We start from the raw sequence: 24,493 nt of genomic DNA, 5'->3' as shown, positions 1-24,493 counted from the left end.
TAAGTCCTCGTGGTCGAGTAGTGATTCGTCTCAGTCCGGGTGGCGGAGGACGAATCCCAGTTGCCTCCGCGTCTGAGACAGTCAACCCGTGCATCTTATCACGTGGCTTGTTGAGCGCGTTGCCACGGAAACATAGCGCGTGTGGAGGCTTCACGCCATCCACCGCGGCATCCACACTCAACTCACCACGCGCCCCACTGAGAACGAACCACATTATAGCGACCACGAGGAGTTTCACCCCATGTGACTCTACCCTCCCTAGCAACTGGGCCAATTTGGTTGCTTAGGAGACCTGGCTGGAGTCACTCAGCACGCCCTGGGATTCGAACTAGCGAGCTAGCGAACTCCAGGGGTGGTAGCCAGCGTATTTTATGAAATTTCATAATTATGTTGTGAAGTCTTGAGTTGATTCTGTTGTGTGTTTTTCTTGCGATGTGTGTTTTTTTTTTTAATGTATTTTAAGCTTTAAATTAAGTTTAAAAAAACTGACATGCTTGTTAGCCAATCACTTCTGTTATGATGTAGTCTTCACCTGTTGGTAATTGCCGACTCTATATCTGTTTGCTCCAATTGTGATGACATTATACCCTGAAAAAGGCTGATTGCCAAAATTAATTTTCATGCATGTGCAAAGGATTACGAGAGTTTTGTGTCAAACTCACGTTAATGACAAGTCCACATAGCTGGAACTGTTCTGGAGTGATGATGTCATGGTAACAGGGCTCCTGAGCCAGTTTCATAATGGCACTCCCTGCTGCGAGCCTCATCCGAGACATGTCAGACTTACTGGGTCCACAAACACACAAATATAAGTTAGAGGCCAATCAGCCACTATATCAGCTCATAATTATATTAAGGGATTGTTCAACCAAAAACGAGACTTTTCTCATCACTTACCCTCATGCAATCCCAGATGTGTGTGACTTTCTTTATTCTGCAGAACACAAATTAAGATTTTTAGAAGAATATTTCAGCTCTGTAGGACCTCACAATACAAGTGAATGGTGGCCAGAACTTTGAAGCTCCAAAAAGCACATACATGCAGCATAGAAGTAATCCATAGGACTTCAGTGATCAAATCCATATCTTCAGATGTGATATGACAGTAACTAAGTCCCTTTTTTTTACTATAAATCTCTTTTTACTTTCACTTCCACATTCTTTTGCTTTTGGCGATTTGCATTCTTCATGCATATCGCCACCTACTGAGCAGAGAGGAGAATTTATAGTAAAAAAGGATTTAAATATTGATCTGTTTCGCACCCACACTTATCATATCACTTCTGAAGACATGCATTAAACCACTGGAGTCTTCTGGATTACTTTTATGCTGCCTTTATGTGCTTTTTGGAGCTTCAAAGTTCTAGTCACCATTCACTTGCATTGTATGGACCTACAGAGCTGAGATATTCTTGTAAAAATATCTTCATTTGTGTTCAGAAGAAGAAAGAAAGTCATACACATCTGGGATGGCATGAGGGTGAGTAAATGATGAGAGTGATGAGAGATTTTTGGGTGAACTATCCCTTTAAATCATTCTGTGGATCCTGACCCCCAGGGAGTACCTGATCTTTTTCTGCTCTGTGAGGTCTCCCTCACTGACCAGCATAGCTGACAGGAGTCTGAGTGTAGAGTTAGCTGATTTAGACAGATTATTCTTCATTCCCATCAACCAACGCACCAATAGTTTAATGGCCTGCACCTGCAGCACGTGCACACAGACATTAATTCATACACAAGCACCAAGAGATGTTGTTTATTCAACCTGATTACACAGAAATTCTACCTTTGCTAGCACTTCAGGGGAAACCTCTTCATCAGCTGTCCATAGCCGCCCATTCTTGTTTCCCACAGACTGAGAGAGAGAGAGAGAGAGGGAGACAATTTAAACTGCAGTGCAATGGACTGTTCTGCCACACTCCAACATTGCAACATGCTCCAAGCAGAATTAATAAATCATGATTCTCACTCTGTCATTCATCAGAAGGTCCTTCACAATAAAATTGGCTACGATGGATTTCATGGGTGATGCAAACTGATCGGGGGCCAGCATGGAAATGTGCCCAAGAGACACGAGTGGAGTGATCAGCTGTTCAGGCACGTCTGCGTTCAGACTGCGAGACAATGGCTAGAACAAAAGAATGAGGTAAAGGGACATATTTCATGTACTTCTTATTTCAGATATATCAGACATTTCAAGAACTATCCCTCGCTTATTTAGTAATAAGCTCCATTTCTTTAGTTGTTGTAAGATTCCCATGATGATGAGTCACAAATTAAAATGTCACAATCTATGGGAAATCCCCACATGAAACCTGTTAAATTGTCTTAAAGTTGCAAGATTCATGTTTCTGGTATATCTACCACACATGTAATTCACACATGCAACGGTTCTCTGTGTTTTGCACGTATTATACCATTCAAACAAAATGTAAAACGAACCTGCAATGTGAGCTAAATCTAAATAATAGATTTTCAACACCTCAAACTAGAAGTTTGCTCAAAACCTTTAGCTACAGACTTCTTACGTTAGATTGTCTGTTAATGTTATGGCTTCGTTCACACATGGCATTAATACATAACTCCTTTTGCTGGCTAATGGCTGATGATTTACTTCCATTTTGAGAAAGAGTCTGATAAATGTATTGCAAAAGTTGTATGAGTGAAAATGACAAAAATGTACCTCAAATATCTGAGCTAACTGGACCTCTTTGTTGTGGAAGATGGCATGGATGCAGTGGACAGCCTGTTTGGCCTGGTGGGGGGTGCCTCTTTTTGCCTTCTGATGCAGAACGGGAATAAGAGTCCTGCAAAAAAAAAAAAAAAGAAAAAAAAAAAGGGACAGAACATAATTTCACTACACCTAATATTTGAATTTGAAGTCTATTTCAGTGAATATATGACTAAATGTTATACGTTAAAGCTTTTGGTACCAGCTCTACACAATTGTGTGTGTGTGTGTGCGCGCGCGTTTTTCGTACGAGCGAATCTGAGGCAGTTCTGTCTCAATCTTTTGTCCTGTGTTTCTGAAGATCTGTATTGCAGCTTCTGCCACTTTATCATCCTCCATCTTCAGACACTGCAGCAGAGACTCGTACGTCTCAGCCGAGTGGAAGGAAGTGGGGTGTGTAAATGACAAAACCTGAGGTGGAGAAGAGAGAGACCAAACTTATTACACATTAAAACATTCAAGAATGTGACAAAGACCTTAAGTATTAAAGGAGAAATATCCGACACTTGTCACATTTTTATCCTACATATTTTTTTTCTAAAGCTGAATTAAGGTTTCTTGCAACAAAAATGGTATTGGTGGGGGAAAAAAAACACAGTGACTACGTTTACATGGACACCAGAAAGCAGCTTCATATGATAAAATGAGAGGAAGTGGCATTCCCGTTTACATGCGCTGTTTGAGCGGCGGTCCGTAAGCAGCTTTCTCCACAGCAACGTAATTTCCCCATGACTCGTATGTAAATAACAAACATGGCATCCGAGGAAGACTTCACTATTTTATTCTGTTGCTTCGCTTTCTTACCAGATATTCCAGAGTTGTTGTTGTGTTTGTTTCCTCAACTTTCCATCATGATCTGCAACAGTATTGCACTGCAATAGTGGGGTTTCCCTCTTTTGTAAAACTCCAGGATTGCCCCAATGTACGAGCGCATATATGCGAACGTGAGGGACAGTCGATATTTTACATTGGTGTGTATGTGTATAGTTTATAGTGTATGCGATTTTCCCACTGTACTTCCAGAAATATTAAATTCTTTCTGCTGTGTGGACTTGTTGCTGGGCTCCATCCTATGACGTTTGTTTACATGACCACATGGGCCGTGTTCTCCAAGAGAAACACAGTTGTGTTAAACAGCTTTCTCTAAATCCCCTAAACAGCCTAATGAATACGGCATTCTCATTTACATGACGCTTCAGAACGCCGCTTTCTGCAAAAACCCTGAAACAAACCGTTTTCTTAAGTGCATGTAAACGTGGTCACTGTTGTTCTTTTTTTCCCTTCCCTTTTTCTCCCCAATTTGGAATGCCCAATTCCCAATGCGCTCTAATTCCTCATGGTGGCATAGTGACTCGCCTCAATCCGGGTGGCGGAGGACGAATCTCAGCTGCCTCCGCGTCTGAGACCGTCAATCTGCGCATCTTATCACATGGCTTGTTGAGCGCGTTACCGCAGAGACGTAGCGCACTATTCTCCGCGACATCCACGCACAACTCACCACGTGCCCCACCAAGAGCGAGAACCACATTATAGTGATCACGAGGAGGTTACCCCATGTGACTCTACCCTCCCTAGCAACCGGGCCATTTTGGTTGCTCAGGAGACCTGGCTAGAGTCACTCAGCACACCCTGGATTCGAACTCGCAACTCCAGGGGTGATAGTCAGCGTCTTTACTCGCTGAGTGCCCCCGGTCACTGTTGCTCTTAAGGGCGGGTCAAGTTACAGAATAGACATTGTGTAAATGATAGGGCTGGGAATTGCCACAAAAATAATCTTTGTGTCTAGCGGCATTTCTTGTCGACATTGGCGGGTAAATGTGCAAAATTACTGTGCATGAATACCCTGTTAGATTAGAAATATTATGGGGGCGCGACATGTAGTTTACTGCATCCAACAGTTTGATAAGCCTTTTTACAGCTTTACGTATTTATTAAAGCAGTGCCAGACAGAATCTGCACAATGACTTCTGACAAATACTCTGCACAGCACCTCTTAAACTTTTGGATTATGTATAATAACAGGAACATTGATCACAACAGAGGATTTTGATGTCCAACAGTGAACAAATGGCACTTTGATGAGAAAACCTGTTAGTGTGGAACTCTGCACAAAAATAGCTTTATCCATTAATCATTGTAGCATTAAGATAAACATTTATTTTTTTATTAAATAAAAAAAAATCTATTTTTCATCAGGGAGACAATTTTAAAATCATTTGGCTCAAGAATCGCAATTTGTAACAGAATCAATTTTTTTCACCCAGCTCTAGTAAATGAAGGTTTCCGTCTCATCGTATTGATGTAATAACCATGATTACTGCACAAAGTTTTTGAAGCTTAGTTTCCGTTAATGTTCAGGGTGGACTGCATAGGGCTGAGGTCTTCAACTCTGTTCCTAGAAACCCATTTGGTGTTGAAAGAGCAAAAGAGCAAGACAATTTCCTGTTTTCCATAGTATAGCCCCTTGTAAACTAGAACAATTGTATGAATGAACATTACCTTGAGTAGCTCAAGTCCAGCACGGATGGCAGTATCAGGGGTTACTCCCTCATCTTCATCATCAGCAGTACCCTCGATTGATTTATTCAACAGCTTAACCAGGGCACTGTACACACAAACATATACACACATTATAACAGTGATCCAAAAGTGTGCACGATACCTGCAGTTACCTTTCACTCTCACTAGGTGTCTCACCTTCATGATGCCATTCAGTTTGTTACACAACCGTTAAACAAAAAACCCCAAATGGCCCATATTGCCCTTATCTCTCTCCCACTCACTCAGTTTCTCTTCCTCGCACTCATTCATTTTCGTGCTATACATGTGCAGGTGCACTGATAGGAGTCAACATCCTATGCTGCCGTTCAAACAAATGTGCATGCAGTCTCTATGACTTTGCTCACACTGCACACAATTCCAATTTCAAATCTGATTTTTGGGACTGACTGTTTGCTTTGCAAGTACTCTAATAGGATATCATGTATATCTACGTTGGTTGCTACTAGGGATGTGCATGGTTACTGTTTTTAACATTCGGTTAACCAAAAGTTTTCATGAACCGTTAATCAGAAAAGAGTCGGGATGCGGGAATAAAAAACATAATAGCTGCAAACAAAGTGCTCAGTAAGCTATGAGCCTTAATAGCACAATACATAGATCACCAAATGATAAACTCTCACATTAAAGTCAAACAAAAATAATCAAATCTATAAATGGACTCTGCCCGGACAGGTTTACATTTCTGCGAGGCAGCGAAGCCTCATCGGCGTGCTTTGATTTTTTTAATGGTTTATTTCCCCCTTTTTCCCCCAATTTGGAATGCCCAGTTCCCAGTGTGCTTTTAAGTCCTCGTGGTGGCGTAGTGACTCGCCTCAATCCGGGTGGCGGAGGACGAATCTCAGTTGCCTCCGCGTCTGAGACCATCAACCCACGCATTTTATCACGTGGCTTGTTGAGCGCGTTGCCACGGAGACATAGTGCGTGTGGAGGCTTCATGCCATCCACCGTGGCATCTGCGCTCAACTCACCACACGCCCCACCGAGAACGAACCACATTATAGCGACCACGAGGAGGTTACCCCATGTGACTCTACCCTCCCTAGCAACCGGCCAATTTGGTTGCTTGGGAGACCTGGCTGGAGTCACTCAGCACGTCCTGGGATTCGAACTGGGAATAGAGAACTCCAGGGGTGGTAGCCAGCGTCTTTAACCACTGAGCTATCCAGGCCCCTAAATTGAAGTCTTTTTAACTTTACTTGTTATCTAAAGATCCTGCACAAGATGCTGAAATTAAAAGTGAGATTCAGCGCAACAGTCAAAGACATCCGTCCAGCTCGTGTTAACAGTATACAGAGAGATGCACACAAAAGCATGTTTGAACAGCACCTAACATGCCCTATACTTGAAAAACTGACCGAAACCCCACCGAAACATCTGTCGGTTTGTCGGAACTCGTCAAGTTCGGGTCGGGTTGAAGACCTCTTTTGCACGTGTAGAATAACCGGACTGTAATTTTGGCATTCGAATAGTGCCGCGTTGAGTGGTTAACTGAATGTCAACTATCCGTGCACATCCCTAGTTGCTAAAGTAATGACTTAAGCTTCAGCATGATGCCACAAGAGTTCCTTCATGAAGCTGTTTGCTCATGGGGACCCAGGGTCGAGTCTGACCTGAGTCATGTCATGGGATCCCGCTCCCCTCTGTCAACCCTACATTCCGGTCTACACTTTACTCTTCTATAAATAAAGGCAAAAGCCCAAAAAGCCCCACGGAAAATAAAATAAAATAAAATAAAGAGATCCTTCAACAACTGAGCACCAAGCTGTCAGTAGCTATGTTTCCATCCAAGTTGCGAATTTAATTTGTGAAAAACCATATATATATATATATATATATATATATATATATATCCGAATAAAGCTGCGTTTACATCCTGTGTTTTAATCGTCACTTCTGCATAAATTGAAGCCACTGTGACTCTCTTATTAATAAAATACTCGCAGTTAAGAACACGCAGACAAAACACGCAGACAAAACACTCTTAAAGAATAAAGAACTCAAAGAACTGAGTCATGTCAGGGAGTGACAGCGAGTCACACAGTTCTGGGAGCACCACGTGCGTGTGTGCGTTCATCCATCCTTATGTACTGTGCAGAAGTGTCAGTAAACCTGCTCATCTGCACAGTTTGCTCTGTAAACTCTTTGCAGGCTTTGCATTTTCAGGACACCGTTATTCAGGATGACCAGAGCAACATTTCAGCTGCGATGACTGTCTCGCTGGTTAGTCTAGTCATGAACAAGTTGATCAGTCACATGACTTTTTTGATGTGCATCTTGTATTCCTAATAAATTCAATAGGTGTTTATTTGGTACATGTGTTTTCATTGTAGTCTATGCGCATTTCCTCTTATCAAACAAAAAATGTATCCACTTTAATTTTAGAGCTTTAATTCGCATCATGGTGTTTCCATCCAGCATTTGTTATTTGCGATATCCCAAAATGCACATAAAAATACTATCAAATTAAAAACAAAAACAAATAAGTCTTTCAAGGACTTTATGCTTTTAGTTTCGCTATTAAGGCTACAAAACTCTGGATTCAAGTTAAAAATGTAGACTAAAAAACTAAATCGAGTCAGATATACAACAGATGCCTAAAAAGATTTGGACTGTTAGTGTGAACAAAGCCTGTCTGAATTCTTGCATGCATACTCGTTAACTTCACACCTCCCCAAATTAAAAAAAATCTTATCTGCCCTTTGACCTCAGCCCCTGTACCTGATGGCCTCAGAGTCTATGTGCACAGGTGCGATTCTTTCCAGTAGGAATTTCACCATCTCCAGGAATGGGTTTGTGGGCTGCTTGGGGAATGTCAGCTTCCGTGTGATTTCCCTCTGAAAGAGAACAATGATTTATATCTGCTTAATACAACTGAAGGTGTCTGGGGTGCGTTTCCCGTACAACGACTTAACTCGCTGCTTAACCACAATAGCACGATGAATCGTTCAAACCACGTTGGTTCAACAATATAGAGTAGACACTAATGACGTTACGCAGGGGGTGGAGTAATAACTTCAGCTTATATCTAATTATAATAGCTCATCTACACGTACTCCATAAAGCTGTTTAATGTGAGAAAGCTTCTGAGGACACGAAAGTGGCATGCATAGTGTAAAGCTACAGATACAGACAATGCAATAGTGGGGTTTCCCTCTACATCAGACTCCGGGGTTCCCTCGACGCACTTGAGCAAATGCGCAATCTTCAAAACATTTAAACGGCACTTGTGAGTTAACAAACACATAAAAGCCGTGTTCTCTGACAGAAACCGTGTGTCATAAGGCGCTTTCTCTTTACAGCCTTACAGCCAACCCGTTTCAGAACGCTGCTTTCAGCAAAACCACGGAATATGTTGTTTTCTTAAATGCATGTAACGTGGTCAAAGTGTTGACAGAATGATAGATATATATGGAGTCAAAGATATAGAAGTGTCAGCGAAGTCAAATGATGTCCACACAACAAACTAACATGGAACTATCCTTCTAACCAGGGGCGATTCTAGAATTTCGATCTTAGGGGGCTCAGCCCCCAGAGACACTATTAGATGGGCATATTTAATGTATTCCACTCTTTAGCATGGATATTTATTTTTATTTATTTTACATCATTCAAGATAGCCAGCTAATAAACATTCAGAATACTGTAATTTTCTATATTAAAAAAAAAATAAAACCATTAAGGGTGTGTTCACACTTGGCAGGTTTGGCTCAAATAAAACGAACTCTGGTGCGATTGCTCTGTTAGTGCGGTTCACTTGCGACCATAGTTGGCTATTGATGCTTTTGGTTTGTTGAGGTGCTGATTAGTATACTTAGTCATTTGCAAGTTCAATAAATCTAAGACAGTCTTTTCAGCCTGTTTAAAACATGTGAATAAAATTTTTTTTAAAAGATATAAGCGTGGAAAGTGCAGCGTTGAATAAGATTGGTGGTATACTCACCACACACTGTTCAGCCTGTTTGCAGGAGCAGGTGGGGCTGATAAGCAGATCAAGCTGAAGACGGAGCTTCTCATCTTCACCCAGAACCTGATTAAACTTTTTCATGAAGTCCTGAGCTTTTCCTGCATCTGGTAGATTCTCTAAGACAGAGAGAGAGAGAGATTATACACTGAAAAACACATAATTTTAATAAATACATAACTACTAGCAGGTATGAGTTTGCGCGCTTACTAGCAATCGTCATTAGCTTCCCAAACATTGCTGTGGTGTTTGCTTCAGACTACAGGGAGAGAAAATCAAAAGTTATTAATCCACTGCACCTAAATTATTTATTTTTTTCACCCAATATGGAATGCCCAATTCCCAATGCGCTTTTTAAGTCCTCGTGGTCGCGTAGTGATTCACCTCAGCCCGGGTGGTGGAGGATGAATCCCAGTTCAACCCGCGCATCTTATCACGTGGCTTGCTGAGCGCGTTGCCACGGAGGTGTAGCGCGTGGCCATCCACCGCGGCATCCGCGCTCAACTCACCACGCGCCCCACCGACAACGAACCACATTATAGCGGCCACGAAGGTTACCCCATGTGACTCTACCCTCCCTAGCAACCGGGCCAATTTGGTTGCTTGAGTCACTCAGCACGCCCTGAGATTCGAACTAGCGAACTCCAGGGGTGGTAGCCAGCGTCTTTACCACTGAGCTACCCAGGCCCCCCCCCACTGCACCTAAATTCTTATTTAAATTGCACACAGTAACAAAATAAGGACCAAACAAACCACTGCTTTGATTACAGAATATTGTGACTTTTCTCAAAAGTCCATTTTATTTAACGTTTATATCACAATATTACATCAGTCAATTTTCACTAGTGCGTGTTGGTGAGACTTACAGTAGGCAGTTTGTGTAGGTCCAGCAGTTCTCGAACCAGGCCTCTCAGCATATTCTGACACTTCCACATTTCATTCAGTGCTCTGAGAGAAAAAGACACGCTCTGCTTGATATAATTGAACACATCAGTGAGATATGAGTGCTCTTATTAGTAGCGCAGTCGGACGGTTTTAAACCGTCACGTAGGAGCCGGAGACTCTCTCTTGGCAATCTGATAAAGCTATTAAAAGGTGCATTCAGTAGTTTGGAGCCAATTTAAAAAGTTTTACACATTAACAAATTAATTGTGTTTTTGTGAAGTTTGATCCGAATGGTGTACACTCACATCAGATGAAGCCTGTGCTCATAATAGTTTCCAATAAAAAAGTGTTTTATTCTGCACGGTGGGGGTCAGCCCCTTCAATGTGTTTCGCCATGTTGAAATCACATGACCCTTAGTGTTTCACTAAACGTCGAGGAAGAGAATCCTCGTGCTCACTGGCAGCCTGTGTAGGTACTCTTGGCTATGCTTAGAATATTGTTGTTTGGTGGCACGAAGAGCGAAAAAATCAGAATGAGCATTATTGCCAAGTATGCTTACACAAACAAGGAATTTGTCATGGTGACAGAACACAATGGAACATACTTATTTATCGTTCTTTAGCATTGGAGACAACGGGAGATCCAGTAGCTGTACTGACGAAGCAGCACAAAAAAAAGTTCTGAAGCAACTTGCTTCAAGCAAGAAGACAGAAATACCGGCAAAGGCAAAAAACCTAGAGTAAACATCGGTAGCGGTGAGGCATCTACGTCTTCACTCGTTTAGTGCCAAGTAGCTTGGCACAGCGATTGCTGTGGATTTTGTGTAACCATGACGTTGATTGCTTGATAATAAAACGAGTTCTTCAAACACAGTATTCATGGACATGCTAAATTTGATCATCAAAAACAATTCTAATTTTCCTTTACCATAACATTCTGTATCGCTAGATAACGGAGGTTTATTTCACGCTAAGCAGTTCTCTATTAAAGGTAATAACTGTCTTTAGAAATAACGTGAAAGACAGTCTCCAAAGATTATTGATATGAAGGACAACAATAATCTGTCCATAACAGTAGAAGCATGTTCATTTCTGATGTTTGTTTTTATGCAAAGCAATTATATTCTAGGAGTAATAAATAACTTTCGAAATTACCTCAAACGCCGACATTTTCCAGATGCAAATGATAGTCCAAAGCTGACGGGGGCAGCAGAGATGATCATGCTGATCCACGTCGAAAGATGGCAGTATTGCGTCTACCACCACTGTAACATCGGTACTTAAAAGTACATGAAGAAGAGCAATACTAACGCTAGCTAAAGAACTACTGAATGCCCCTTTAAAATAGGACACAGTCGATTAAGACTCACTTGACTGCGTTGGTGTCCAGACAGGCGTAAAGGTAGTACAGACACTTCATCTTCTCCTCAGTGTCCAGACTGTGAGGAACCATGTACTGAGCAAAGATCTTCTCCACCAGCAACCTGACACACACACACACACACACACACACACACACATACACACAGTAAGAACATGTGGTTTTAATTTTATGCATGCTACATTGTTTTAAAAGATTAAAAAGGGTCAATCAATGAATTGTATGAAAACAAATATTTTGTGTATAAGTGTGTATGGCTCCTACTTGTCATCTATGCTGTTCTGGTAGTAGATGTGTAGGAGTTTGTCTTTGATCCAGCTGATTTTCAGAGCAGACTCTTTCCCGGCCTCATGGTGCAAACAGTACTTTTTATACAGTTGGGCCAAACCCATCATTGCTTCTTTGCGGACACGCCACTGAAACAAAACATACATGCACTGAAAATCTTCCCTTTTTCCCCCAAAAAACATCAGGGGGCCCAAAACTGTGGGATACGTGTGGTAGTGTTGTTTATCCAATAGCTACATTCTCTTTACATTCAATACAATTCTTCCATCTACTTTACACGAAGAACAGACAAGAAAACAACCACAAATGGGTATAATGACACATAAGTCCATGAGAGCATTACAGGTATAATTACTATTTATAAACACACTACCTTGATATTCATAAGAGCTACCATTTATTGATATCATGATCATGTTTGGATGAGATGTGGTAATAGTGCATCTTTCTCACCCTCTTGTCCAGCATCCTTTCTCTGACGAAACCCAACAGTTGATCATTCACCAGGTTCAGGTTTTTCTTCCCAGCGTTGATGATGGTCACAATGACATCATGCCTGATAGCCTCTTCTGGGTCATGTGATCTCACCTTCAGATATTCTGATGATGTCACAGACAGCATATTATGAGTTACAGAAGATCTATAGTAATGTGTAAAATGAAAATAGAAATCAGCTAAGAACACATATGGCACAAACACACCTGTAAGATCCCTGGCAAGGTCTGGGTGGTTCATCAGGCAGTGGCTAGCAAACTTCACGCATTCCAGTCTCACAGGAACATGGATGTCATTAAACCTGTAGAAAACAAACCAATTAAGAATGCAAACGCTGGAATGCTAAATGCAACATTAGTCCATCACTTTAGTTTTTTAGCTGCAGAAGAACCTCACCTTCCTAGAAAACATTGCCAGAGTGGGCGATTCTGAATGGCCAGTTCAGAGTCCTTTGCTCCAAAGAGTTTAGCCAACAGTTTCACCACAGCCAATCTCTCCTCTCCGTCATTACTCTTCACAAACAACAACAACTGATAAAGATTTTGTCTGGATCTAAATGGGTGGGTATGTGGGATTTAAGCATTAAGAATAGTTTGTGTGTGTGTGTGTGTGTGTGTGTGCTTAGTCACCTTCAGTTTGAACTCAAGTTGTGGCATCACAGAGACGAGGAGCAAAGGGTCAATAGCAAAGAGCTCCTGAATTAGGTCAAACACATGCTCCGACAGATCACTCACTGAGGACTTCCCCATCACCAACACCTGATTAAAGAACTACAGAGAGAATGAGTAAAGGAAGAGCATGCATAAGTCCACACAAACACATACAGTTACACATTAAAACAAGGACTGCCAAAGATAACACATTAAAGGGAAAGTTCACCCAAAAATGAAAATTCTCTCATTTACTCACCCTCATGCCATCCCAGATGTGAATGACTTTCTTTCTTCAGCAGAACTCAAACAAAGATTTTTGGAAGAATATTTTAGCTCAGTAGGTTCATACAATGCAAGTGAATGGTTGCCAGAACTTTGAAGCTCTAAAAAGCACATAAATGCAGCATAAAAGTAGTCCATACGACTCCAGTGGTTAAATCCATGTCTTCAGAAGTGATATTATAGGTGTGGGTGAGAAACAGATAAATATTTAAGTCTTTTTTTTAAACTATAAATCGGCACTTTCACTCTGACTTTCACATTCTTCTTTTGCTTTTGGCAATTCACATTCTTTTTTGCATATCGCCACCTACTGGGCAGGGAGGAGATTTATAGTAAAAAAAATGATTTAAATATTGATCTGTTTCTCACCCTCACCTATCATATTGCTTCAGAAGACATGGATTAAACCACTGGAGTTGTATGGATTACTTTTGTGCCTTTTTGGAGCTTCAAAGTTTTTGTCACCATTCACTTGCATTGTATGGACCTACAGAGCTGAGAAGAGGGTGACGGTGAGTAAATGAGAGAATTGTAATTTTAGGGTGAACTGTTCCTTTAATTAAATTTGGCACCTTTTAAGCATATTTAATGCAATTACCTAATTTAACATTAAAACCAGTTAATTCTGTGCTGTATGCTTTCTAAAGACTGTTTAGTATAGTTGGAACCTTTTCAAGAGCTCCACCACAGGTGTACATTATACAGGTTCAATACACAATTGCAGGTCATTTATATATTAAACCTAATGGAACCTTAAAAAAAAGTTATTTACAGTCTTAAGATAGAATTTAATAATCATGAAAGCTGAAAAAGTAAGAAATCACCTACAAGTGAAACACACCATTTAAGATACTCACTACTATAATTAATAAGCAGGACTTTTGCAGCATCAATAAAACATCTTTGATGCATTATATATTTTTTTCTAACTAAATGCACTCGCTATGAACTGGGCGGGGGGGGGGGGGGGGGGGGGGGTGTGGAATGGATGATTTGGGGATATGCAGGATGACTCACCGAGGCGATGCAGGTTTCAATGCTCTGAACGGTTCTCTTCAGAAGAGTCCTGGCCAGGTCATAGGCCTGCTTATTCAAGTTCTACAGCACACAAAGAGACAGAACCAAACACTAGTCAGACATCTAAAACTGGATAGGGTAATAAGTAGTAAGGTGTTGTGTAATTCAGCAAAGAAGCATGTGATTGGCTACTTTGTGAGCAGGGATGAGGTTGATGAGGATTGTATCCAGCAGCTCCTGTGTCACTCCATCTCCCTCCATTATGATGGAGCTCATCAGGTCCAACATGTGCATCTGCACCTTCTGATTATGGCTGTTACTGAGAAAGACGAAAAAAAGATGTTGAAACCAGAGGCCGTATAAGGGGGAGGAGGCAGACCATTCAAGAAAATAAATGGGTGAAAATGTAACATGCATCTGAAGTGGCATTTAGGTATATTTACACAGAGGTGGCATACTGTATTTTCCGGAAATAAAGACGCGCCTGACTATAATTTGCACCGGAACAAAACTGCGTTGAGATAAAAAAAAAAAAAAACCCCACATAAGTCACATCTCTGTAGAAGTCACACTGACAGAAGTTGCATGAGGCAGGCGCTAGTAACCGGGAGCAACCGCCCAACTTCCCTTTACCGGTTCAGATGTCAAAAACGCGCTCAGTGAAGATTACAGTACCTCAGAATCTACACATCGTAACAGTGTTTTAAATGGGAGAATTTGCTTTAAGTAATCATGTTTAACAGTTTCTCATATTCTTTATGTTTCATGAAAGAAACGTGACAAGTAAGCCACATCTGTTCATAACATCTGTAACTATATGCTGTGCACAAATAAACATCTTTTAGTCTGTGAGTAAAACAGTATGCCTGTTGTATTCCATTCATTCATTAACATTAACAACTGTGGATATTTCTGATATTTGCAACCCTCTTTGCAGTGTATTAATTATCTGGTTCACTGACTGAATGTTTTTACTATGAGTGTCATGAAACCTCATTTTATGGGCATGTGAGGAGTTGCGTTTGGCAGCGGTCTAGAGTTTGTTACAACAATAATTTTATGATGGACAAAGTATTTAACTGGTTGCATAAAATACTGTGTAAAGGCAAAATATTCTGAATTGGCCACTTTAACACGCTTCTACCATCTCTAACACTGATGTTTTCATCTGTTTTGGTACGGGTGTGTTTGACCAGCTGACATCAGTTACGTATAAATGATGTTTATAAGTCGCTTCGGACTATAAGTCGCAGGACCTTTCAGATGATGAAAAAAAACAGTGACTTACATATATTTACACTGTAGTTACAAATGCATAAATAATGTTATGAGATTAATGTTTTAAATATAAAAGTATGAAAATAGAAATATGAAATTAAAGAAAATATGAAGTTATACTTTTAAATATGAAACTAAATTATGAAACATATGCTCTATCATGACAACAAAGAAATTTAAGGCTGCTGTAATGCTGCATTTGATTTACACAAACCAAAGCAGCATCAGAAGTGCCTTTGATACTAGGGTTTGAGGTGGGTCAGAGCAGGCTTAATTTACTCTGGCTTTTTTTGCGGCATTTGCATCTTTACACCGAATTTTAAGCAGGCACAGAGCAGGCTTAACTCGGCTGTGTAAAGACAACTTTACAGAAGAGGGAAGCCTTCACATTTAAAAGAAACTTAAAGACGACTCATTTGGGGGTCTGGGTAGATCAGCGAGTATTGGCACGGACCACCACCCCTGGAGTCGCGAGTTCGAATCCAGGGCGTGCTGAGTAACTCCAGCCAGGTCTCCTAAGCAACCAAATTGGCCCGGTCGCTAGGGAGGGTAGAGTCACATGAGGTAACCTCCTCGTGGTCGCGATTAGTGGTTCTCGCTCTCAATGGGGCGTGTGGTAATTGTGCGTGGATCGTGGAGAGTAGCATGAGCCTCCACATGCTGTGAGTCTCCGCGGTGTCATGCACAGCGAGCCACGTGATAAGATGCGCGGATTGACTGTCTCAGAAGCGGAGGCAACTGAGACTTGTCCTCCGCCACCCGGATTGAGGTGAGTAACCGCACCACCACCACGACCTACTAAGTAGTGGTACTTGGGCATTCCAAATTGGGGAGAAATGGGGATAACAAAAATAAATAAAAAAAGACGACTCACTTGATGACAGAAAAGAGGGTTTTGAAGAGCTGGATGAAGATCTCATTACAGTCCTCCAATTCAAAACAGATATTGTAGGACTTCACCCATGCCAGGTTCTGTCAAGTCAAAGTAAAAAGCAATTTGGCAATGACAGTCAACTTAATATTGCAACAATGTTGCAGATGAACCTCTTTGCATGAACAAATAGCCGAGGCAATATATAATTAACAATTTCACATATGAACAGAATGAATTCACCTGTCAAAACAGTGAACAGAACAGAAGATTGAATGAATGAATTATTAGTTGAATGAACTGTCTCACCTCTAGCAAGTAGAAGTATCTGTTGAACTGAGGGCTCTTAGTGTCCTCTAATCCCTTCAACTGCCGTGTAATAAAGAGAAAAATTTCCTAAAAGGAAAACAATGCAAAATCAATGACACTGGTGTGCTTCTTATTTCAAAATGTAAAGCTACCCCAAATATTATGTTGTCACACCTATGATGGGTGATGGGACTATGTGCAAGGTGAAAGCTTGACATGTGAGGTGTAAGTATGTGTGATCTTTGAGTTGTCATTTATAATGTTTTGGTGTGGGGTGTACGCCACACCAAAAGGGTAAATTTATCATGATAAATGTGAGGTAGTTTATCTTTTGAGGAGTGCATGTAGTACCTTAAGTTTATCATGTGAGGTGTACGGAGCCTCTGGAGCGTAGATCCTGAAGATGTCAGCGAGACAGCAGGCCACAAGCAACCGCACATCCTTGTTGGGGTTTCGCAGGAAGAACTCAGAAGCCAAGTGAAGAGCTAGAGCCAAATACTGCTGCTTTTCCTCCTCCGAGTCCTGATCCATGTCCATATACGTCTTCACCACCAGCTTTAAGACGGACAGGTGTCATTTAAGACCCTTTTACAATCTTTCTTATAATTTCCAAAGAGCAAACCATCCCAAACGATTAAATCATTTTCTAAAAGACTAATTTCTCTACACTTTAAACAGTATTCACCTATTTTTACAGGTGGAGATCTTTGCAACCTTTTATGCAAAATTCAATGTTAAAATGCATAATTAAATTTTTTTTTGAAGGCATACAAAAGGTATTCATGCTCATGTAAGAACTTGCATTGTTTTTTTGCGTAAAAGTGAGGCACTATCCACTGCCACTGTCTTGGCAGGATGGTGCCGAAAATATAATCGTTCGTATTCCACAAAAGATAGTCATTTGGGTTTTGAACGACATGAGTAAATTATGACAATTTAAATATTTTTGGTGACCCATTTCTTTAATTCATGTCTAAATTTAGTTGATGCCTGAAACATGTTTTTTAAGCTCATACATTTAAAATCTGTTTAAGAGTAAATAACATAACAGTAATGCCCACAATTACTTGTTCTATTTTTTTATTTCATGGTGTATTATTAGTAGGGCTGTCACGATTACGAAATTTGACTGACACTTATATGACAATTAATTGTCATATAAATTGTCATTTTTCATATTTATCTTCAAATAAATCAAATAATAAAATAGCGGGGGCCCGGGTAGCTTAGTAGTAAAGACGCTGACTACCACCCCTGGAGTCGCGAGTTCGAATCCAGGGTGTGCTGAGTGACTCCAGCCAGGTCTCCTAAGCAACCAAATTGGCCCGGTTGCTAGGGAGGGTAGAGTCACATGGGGTAACCTCCTCGTGGTCGCTATAATGTGGTTCTTGCTCTCGGTGGGGCGTGTGGCGAGTCGTGCGTAGATGCTGCGGTGGATGGCGTGGGCCTCCACACGCGCTGTGTCTCCATGGTAACGCTCTCAACGAGCCACGTGAAAAGATGCGTGGATTGACGGTCAGACACGGAGGCAGCTGAGATTAGTCCTCCACCACCCGGAGTCACTACACCACTACGAGGACATTGAGAATTGGACATTCCAAATTGGGAGAAAAAGGAGAGAAAATCCAACAAAAATAATAATAAAATAGTGATATATGATTTCTTTAAGGCTTTAAAAAACTTTCTAAAATATTTCTAAATACTTAAAATATGTCTCTCTTTTTGGTCAACTTTAGTCTGGTCAATTTTACATTTACACTGCTGTTTTTGGAACTCCTGTATTTTATATGATTTTTATTTTTTATTTTTTCTTTATAAAAAATATAAGATATTTAATTAAATATATTATTTTATGCAAGAATAAAATATTTGTCCTACTTCCTTCACTTTCACACGTTATGTACTGCTCTTTGATTAAATTCACAAGCCCTTATTTCTTGAAGATTTTGAGATTGTTTCATCATTTCATCACTCCACAGAAATAAAGTGTGCGTCTCCTCCTCTGTGTCACTGCGTATAATTAACATTGCGTGTATAAACTCACAATGACCAGAAACATTTGCCATCACACGATCGTTTAAAGCAAAGCCGAAGCGCTTTTTTTACGTTCACTATCAAAGCATATTTATGTTTGTTTATATTTTTGCAACTTCATGTGTTCTTCCAGATAGGAGCTGCTCTGGCTGACGATATCCGTGGCTCAGTGATGGTCAGAGTTAAACTGAATGACACACAAACACACCGTTTATGACATTTAGCCTGTGAATTTGCTTAAAAGTCCCTTATTTGGGTATTAAAATTTGGTAATTTGAAATGCACAATTATCAAGGTTTTCTCAAATAGCCGTGATCAGACGCTTATTTAATAATTACGACAAGTGATATATATATATATTTATTATACACACACACATACACACAGTTGAAGTCAGATGTTTACATACACCTTAGCCAAATACATTTAAACTTTAACACACAATTTTCCACAATTTTTTTTCTGAGGTCTTTGCTGATTTCTTTTGATTTTCCCATGATGTCAAGCAAAGAGGCACTGAGTTTGAAGGTAGGCCTTAAAATACATCCACAGGTACACCTCCAATTCAGTACACCTCCAATCAGAAGCTAATTGGCTAATTGTCTAAAGGATTGACATCATTTTCTGGAATTTTCTAAGCTGCTTAAAGGCACAGTTAACTTAGTGTATGTAAACATCTGAGCCACTGGAATTGTGATATAGTCAATTAAAAGTGAAACAATCTGTCTGTAAACAATTGTTGGAAAAATTACTAGTCATGTACAAAGTAGATGTCCTAAACGACTTGTCAAAACTATAGTTTGCTAGTATGAAATCTGTGGAGTGGTTAAAAAATAGTTTTAATGACTTCAACCTAAGTGTATGTAAACTTCTGACTTCAAATGTATGCTAAGAAAGTTGCTCCTTGTACTTAAATGGTGCTTGTTTAATAAAACCAGAGTACCAGTAGATTATTTTAGCAGTTGTTGTTATTATGTCATATATTCTGGTCACAGGTCAACACCCACATCCCAGGATGAACTATGTCCAGAATCTAGTCATACTACTCCCATGCATACCTAAATAACTTACTGTTTACCAGCCGAGAAGTGTGTCCTTTATTAAATACAGTACATACTCTGACTCTGATTTTGGACACAGAGAAAGAGTTCAGTTTCTTCTTCACCAGACTACATAACTTGCTTGCAAACAATCTTGTTTGTGTTATGTAATAAAATGAGACTTCTGCAGGGGTGGAAAGAGTACTGACAAACACAAAGTAAAAGTACAGTTACTTCCCAAAAAATTTAGTGTGAGTAAAGTACCAGTCCTAAAAACTACAAGTAAGAGTAAAAGAGTAGCTCATTTAAAAGTACTCATGAGTAGTGAGTATTGAGTAGCGAAATATATGGCCTAATATAATTAACATTGTATGCTGCAATTTCAAAATATAGCACACATACCGTAATTTACATTCCCTTTTATGGCTGTTTGCCAGAAAGAATAAAAAATATAGGTATTTTATAGGTGTTTTTGACTGCCAACTTTTAAAATACATCACTTATCTATGATAAACACTACATGAATCTGATTCCAAAAAAATAAAAGACATGATTACAGAAATGAAAAGATGAAAAATTCATTTTCAATAAACTGATCACCATTTTAAATCATAATATATGAAACAATTACATTAAAATCAATTTATGTATAGGGTCTAAAATGCCCTTAACGCAGACAAGGCGAGTTATTTCATGTTCAAAACATGAAAAAAAGCAGGGTCACTTGGTATGTCATGTCCCGCACAACAGAGATAAAGCAGAGGTGGGAAAAGTTGTTTGGTACAGGGGCCACATCGGGGTTTAAAGGGATAATTCACCCAAAAATGAAAATTCTCTCATCATTTACTCACCCTCATGCCATCCCGGATATGGATGACTTTCTTCTACAGAACACAAATGAAGATTTCTAGAAGAATATCTCAGCTCTGTAGGTCCATACAATGCAAGCGAATGGGTGCCAAAATTTTGGAGTCCCAAAATCACATAAGTCAGCATAAAAGTAATCCATGTGTCTCCAGTGGTTAAATCAATGTCTTCAGAAGTGATATAATAGGTGTGGGTGAGAAACAGATCAATATTTAAGTCCACTTTTACTATAAATTCTCCTCGCTGCTCAGTCAATCTCCACTTTAACTTTCACTTTCTTCTTCTTGTGTTTTTGGTGATTCACATTCTTTATGCATATCGCCCCCATTGGGCAGGGAGAAGAATTTCTAGCAAACATTGACTTAAATATTTATCTGTTTCTCACCCACATCTATCATATCGCTTCTGAAGTCATGGAATTAACCACTGGAGTTGTATGGATTACTTTTATGCTGCTTTTATGTGCTTTTTGGAGTGTCACAATTTTGGCACCCATTCACTTGAATTGTGAGGTCCTACAGAGCTGAAATATTATTCTAAAAATCTTTGCTTGTGTTCTGCTGAAGAACTTATTGCTAGTAATTTATTATACAAATTGACACGCTCTCACATCAGGGGTCGGTATTATTAAAAAAACTGTCACTGTTTTGCAGTGCATCCGGAAAGTATTCACAGCGCTTCACTTTTTCCACATTTTGTTGTTACAGCCTTATTCCAAAATGGATTAAATTCATTATTTTCCTCAAAATTCTACAAACAATACCCCATAATGACAACATGAAAGAAGTTTGTTTGAAATCTTTGCAAATTTATTAAAAATAAAAAAACGAAATAAAATCACATGTACATAAGTATTCACAGCCTTTGCTCAATACTTTGTTGAAGCACCTTTGGCACCAATTACAGCCTCAAGTCTTTTTGAGTATGATGCTACAAGCTTGGCACACCTATTTTTGGGCAGTTTCTCCCATTCTTCTTTGCAGGACCTCTCAAGCTCCATCAGGTTGGATGGGGAGCATCAGTGCACAGCCATTTTCAGATCTCTCTGGGCTCTGGCTGGGCCACTCAAGGACATTCACAGAGTTGTCCCGGAGCCACTCCTTTGTTATCTTGGCTGTGTGCTTAGGGTCGTTATCCTGTTGGAAGATGAACCTTCGCCCCAGTCTGAGGTCCAGAGCGCTCTGGAGCAGGTTTTCATCAAGGATGTCTCTGTACATTGCTGCATTCATCTTTCCCTCGATCCTGACTAGTCTCCCAGTTCCTACCGCTGAAATACATCCTCACAGCATGATGCTGCCACCACCATGCTTCACTGTAGGGATGGTATTGGCCAGGTGATGAGCGGTGCCTGGTTTCCTCCAGACATGACGCTTGCCATTCAGGCCAAAGAGTTCAATCTTTGTTTCTCATGGTCTGAGAGTCCTTCAGGTGCCTTTTGGCAAACTCCAGGCGGGCTGTCATGTGCCTTTTACTGAGGAGTGGCTTCCGTCTGGCCACTCTACCATACAGGCCTGATTGGTGGAGTGCTGCAGAGATGGTTGTTCTTCTGGAAGGTTCTCCTCTCTCCACAGAGAAATGCTGGAGCTCTGTCAGAGTGACCATCAGGTTCTTGGTCACCTCCCTGACGAAGGCCCTTCTCCCCCGATCGCTCAGTTTGGCCAGGCGGCCAGCTCTAGGAAGAGTCCTGGTGGTTCCAAACTTCTTCCATTTACGGATGATGGAGGCCACTGTGCTCATTGGGACCTTCAATGCTGCAGAAATTTTTCTGTACCCTTCCCAGATCTGTGCCACGATACAATCCTGTCTCGGAGGTCTACAGACAATTCCTTGGACTTCATGGCTTGGTTTGTGCTCTGACATGCACTGTTAACTGTGGGACCTTATATAGACAGGTGTGTGCCTTTCCAAATCATGTCCAATCAACTGAATTTACCACAGGTGGACTTCAATCAAGTTGTAGAAACATCTCAAGGATGATCAGTGGAAACAGGATGCACCTGAGCTCAATTTTGAGTGTCATGGCAAAGGCTGTGAATACTTATGTACATGTGATTTTATTTTTCGTTTTTTATTTTTAATAAATTTGCAAAGATTTCAAACAAACTTCTTTCACATTGTCTTTATGGGGTATTGTTTGTAGAATTTTGAGGAAAATAATGAATTTAATCCATTTTGGAATAAGGCTGTAACATAACAAAATGTAGAAAAAGTGAAGCGCTGTGAATACTTTTCGGATGTACTGTATTACATTAAATTATTTTTAATTAATTAATGCGTTTACATTAATGCCTCACCAAGACGGATATTGGTGGAATTATAAAGTGTATTTGATCGTTTAGGCGAGTACCCGCAATAGCGCTCATGGAACACATGCACATGTAAAGCGCAGCGCACAAACATAAGCCGCCTGTCAGTCAAACAGTGCAGAGCTACAAATGGGTAATATGAAATTTACCTCAATATGTTTCTTCAAATTAGAGGCAGAATTAATGCTGATATCTGGCTTGAGCAAGCTAAACTCACATGACACGATCAAAAAATTGGCCGTTTTCACTGCGAAAAGCCTTTTCAGGTGTTGAACTGCTGTTTGAGGCATAATCCACATCCATAACAATTGGCGGCTGATCTACAGTTGCCGTTTCAAATTTTCTATGCGTGTTTTGATTTGACGGGAGTTACGAGACTCTTGTAGCTAATTACATTGATGGATAAAAATAAAATCAGGACAGGGAAGTAGCAAACACAGACAGAGGGACAATAGCGCAGTAAAAGTACAGTTACAGCACTTAAAATGTACTCAAGTAAAAGTATAAAAAACATTTTTTTCCCCTTTTCTCCCAATTTGGAATGCCCAATTCCCATTACTTAGTAGGTCCTCATGGTGGCGCAGTTACTCACCTCAATCTGGGTGCTCATCTTTTCACGTGGCTCGTTGTGCATGACACCGCAGAGACTCATAGCATGTGGATGCTCATGCTACTCTCCGCAATCCATGCACAACTTACCACACGCCCCATTGAGAGAGAGAACCCCTAATCACGACCACAAGGATGTTACCCCATGTGACTCTACCCTCCCTAGCAACCGGGCCAATTTGGTTGCTTTGGAGACTTGGGCTGGAATCACTCAGCACGCCCTGGATTCGAACTCACGACTCCAGGGGTGGTAGCCAGTGTCAATACTCGATAAGCTACCCAGATCCCCAAAAGTATAAAAACTTTAAACTACTTAAATAAAATATATATATATATATATATATATATATATATACACACACACACACATATACACATACATATATATATATATATATATGTATATATATAATTTCTGGGAAAAACTACTTACAGTAACGTGAGCATTTGTAATTCGTTACTTTACACCCCTGGACTTTTGTGATGAGAGTAGGTATGGTGTCCTTCTGACGTCATTTTGCTCTTATTCCTAGATTTAAGAATAAATGCAAGACAGAAAGGTTCATAAGTGTTACGACTTGGCCTCAGCTCCTAAATTATTTAAGAGCTCTGGAGAGGTATCCTCGCCTAGTTAAGAGTTGCCAAAACGGAGCGCAATGACAGAGAAGCGGCACTCATTTTCTCAAAAATATTGATTTTGATCAAATCTTGCTAATATGTTTAATGTCAAATATATAGTCTTATATAGGTAAACTATGAACAGTAGGCTAACTGTAATGAGAGTTAGTTTTATCATTTAATTTAGTGGTTTAAACTGTCCTTTTGCATTAGAGCGATGGACAAATGCTTGTTTTGTTTTTTATAATGTGAAAAGCATATGCAATTTATATTACTTTTTTCACACAATGCAAGGCGCACACTTAC

The 24,493-nt window shown here is 40.2% G+C and overlaps 1 protein-coding gene across 1 annotated transcript in view; it reads right to left on the bottom strand.

The window, feature by feature from the left end:
• Window positions 1–24,493, bottom strand: part of LOC127445148 (sister chromatid cohesion protein PDS5 homolog A-like) — a 50,192-nt gene that overhangs the window by 13,191 nt on the left and 12,508 nt on the right. The window contains exons 3-24 of the mRNA XM_051704986.1: window positions 17,065–17,268; window positions 16,714–16,800; window positions 16,408–16,505; window positions 14,448–14,574; window positions 14,256–14,336; window positions 12,933–13,073; window positions 12,700–12,815; window positions 12,510–12,604; window positions 12,262–12,407; window positions 11,785–11,936; window positions 11,510–11,623; window positions 10,121–10,202; window positions 9,465–9,513; window positions 9,234–9,373; window positions 8,012–8,127; window positions 5,231–5,336; window positions 2,982–3,142; window positions 2,684–2,807; window positions 1,970–2,128; window positions 1,787–1,855; window positions 1,566–1,702; window positions 663–786 (exon numbers count right to left, since the gene is read on the bottom strand). Coding sequence (XP_051560946.1) covers window positions 663–786; window positions 1,566–1,702; window positions 1,787–1,855; window positions 1,970–2,128; window positions 2,684–2,807; window positions 2,982–3,142; window positions 5,231–5,336; window positions 8,012–8,127; window positions 9,234–9,373; window positions 9,465–9,513; window positions 10,121–10,202; window positions 11,510–11,623; window positions 11,785–11,936; window positions 12,262–12,407; window positions 12,510–12,604; window positions 12,700–12,815; window positions 12,933–13,073; window positions 14,256–14,336; window positions 14,448–14,574; window positions 16,408–16,505; window positions 16,714–16,800; window positions 17,065–17,268 — 2,628 coding nt within the window. The remainder of the gene's footprint in view (window positions 1–662; window positions 787–1,565; window positions 1,703–1,786; window positions 1,856–1,969; window positions 2,129–2,683; window positions 2,808–2,981; window positions 3,143–5,230; window positions 5,337–8,011; window positions 8,128–9,233; window positions 9,374–9,464; window positions 9,514–10,120; window positions 10,203–11,509; window positions 11,624–11,784; window positions 11,937–12,261; window positions 12,408–12,509; window positions 12,605–12,699; window positions 12,816–12,932; window positions 13,074–14,255; window positions 14,337–14,447; window positions 14,575–16,407; window positions 16,506–16,713; window positions 16,801–17,064; window positions 17,269–24,493) is intronic.

This window comes from Myxocyprinus asiaticus, chromosome 8 (genome assembly GCF_019703515.2).
Source record: "Myxocyprinus asiaticus isolate MX2 ecotype Aquarium Trade chromosome 8, UBuf_Myxa_2, whole genome shotgun sequence".
Taxonomy (NCBI): Eukaryota; Metazoa; Chordata; class Actinopteri; order Cypriniformes; family Catostomidae; genus Myxocyprinus; species Myxocyprinus asiaticus.
The sequence above is the reverse complement of the archived record's forward strand: the minus strand, read 5'-3'. Positions and strand labels throughout refer to the sequence as shown.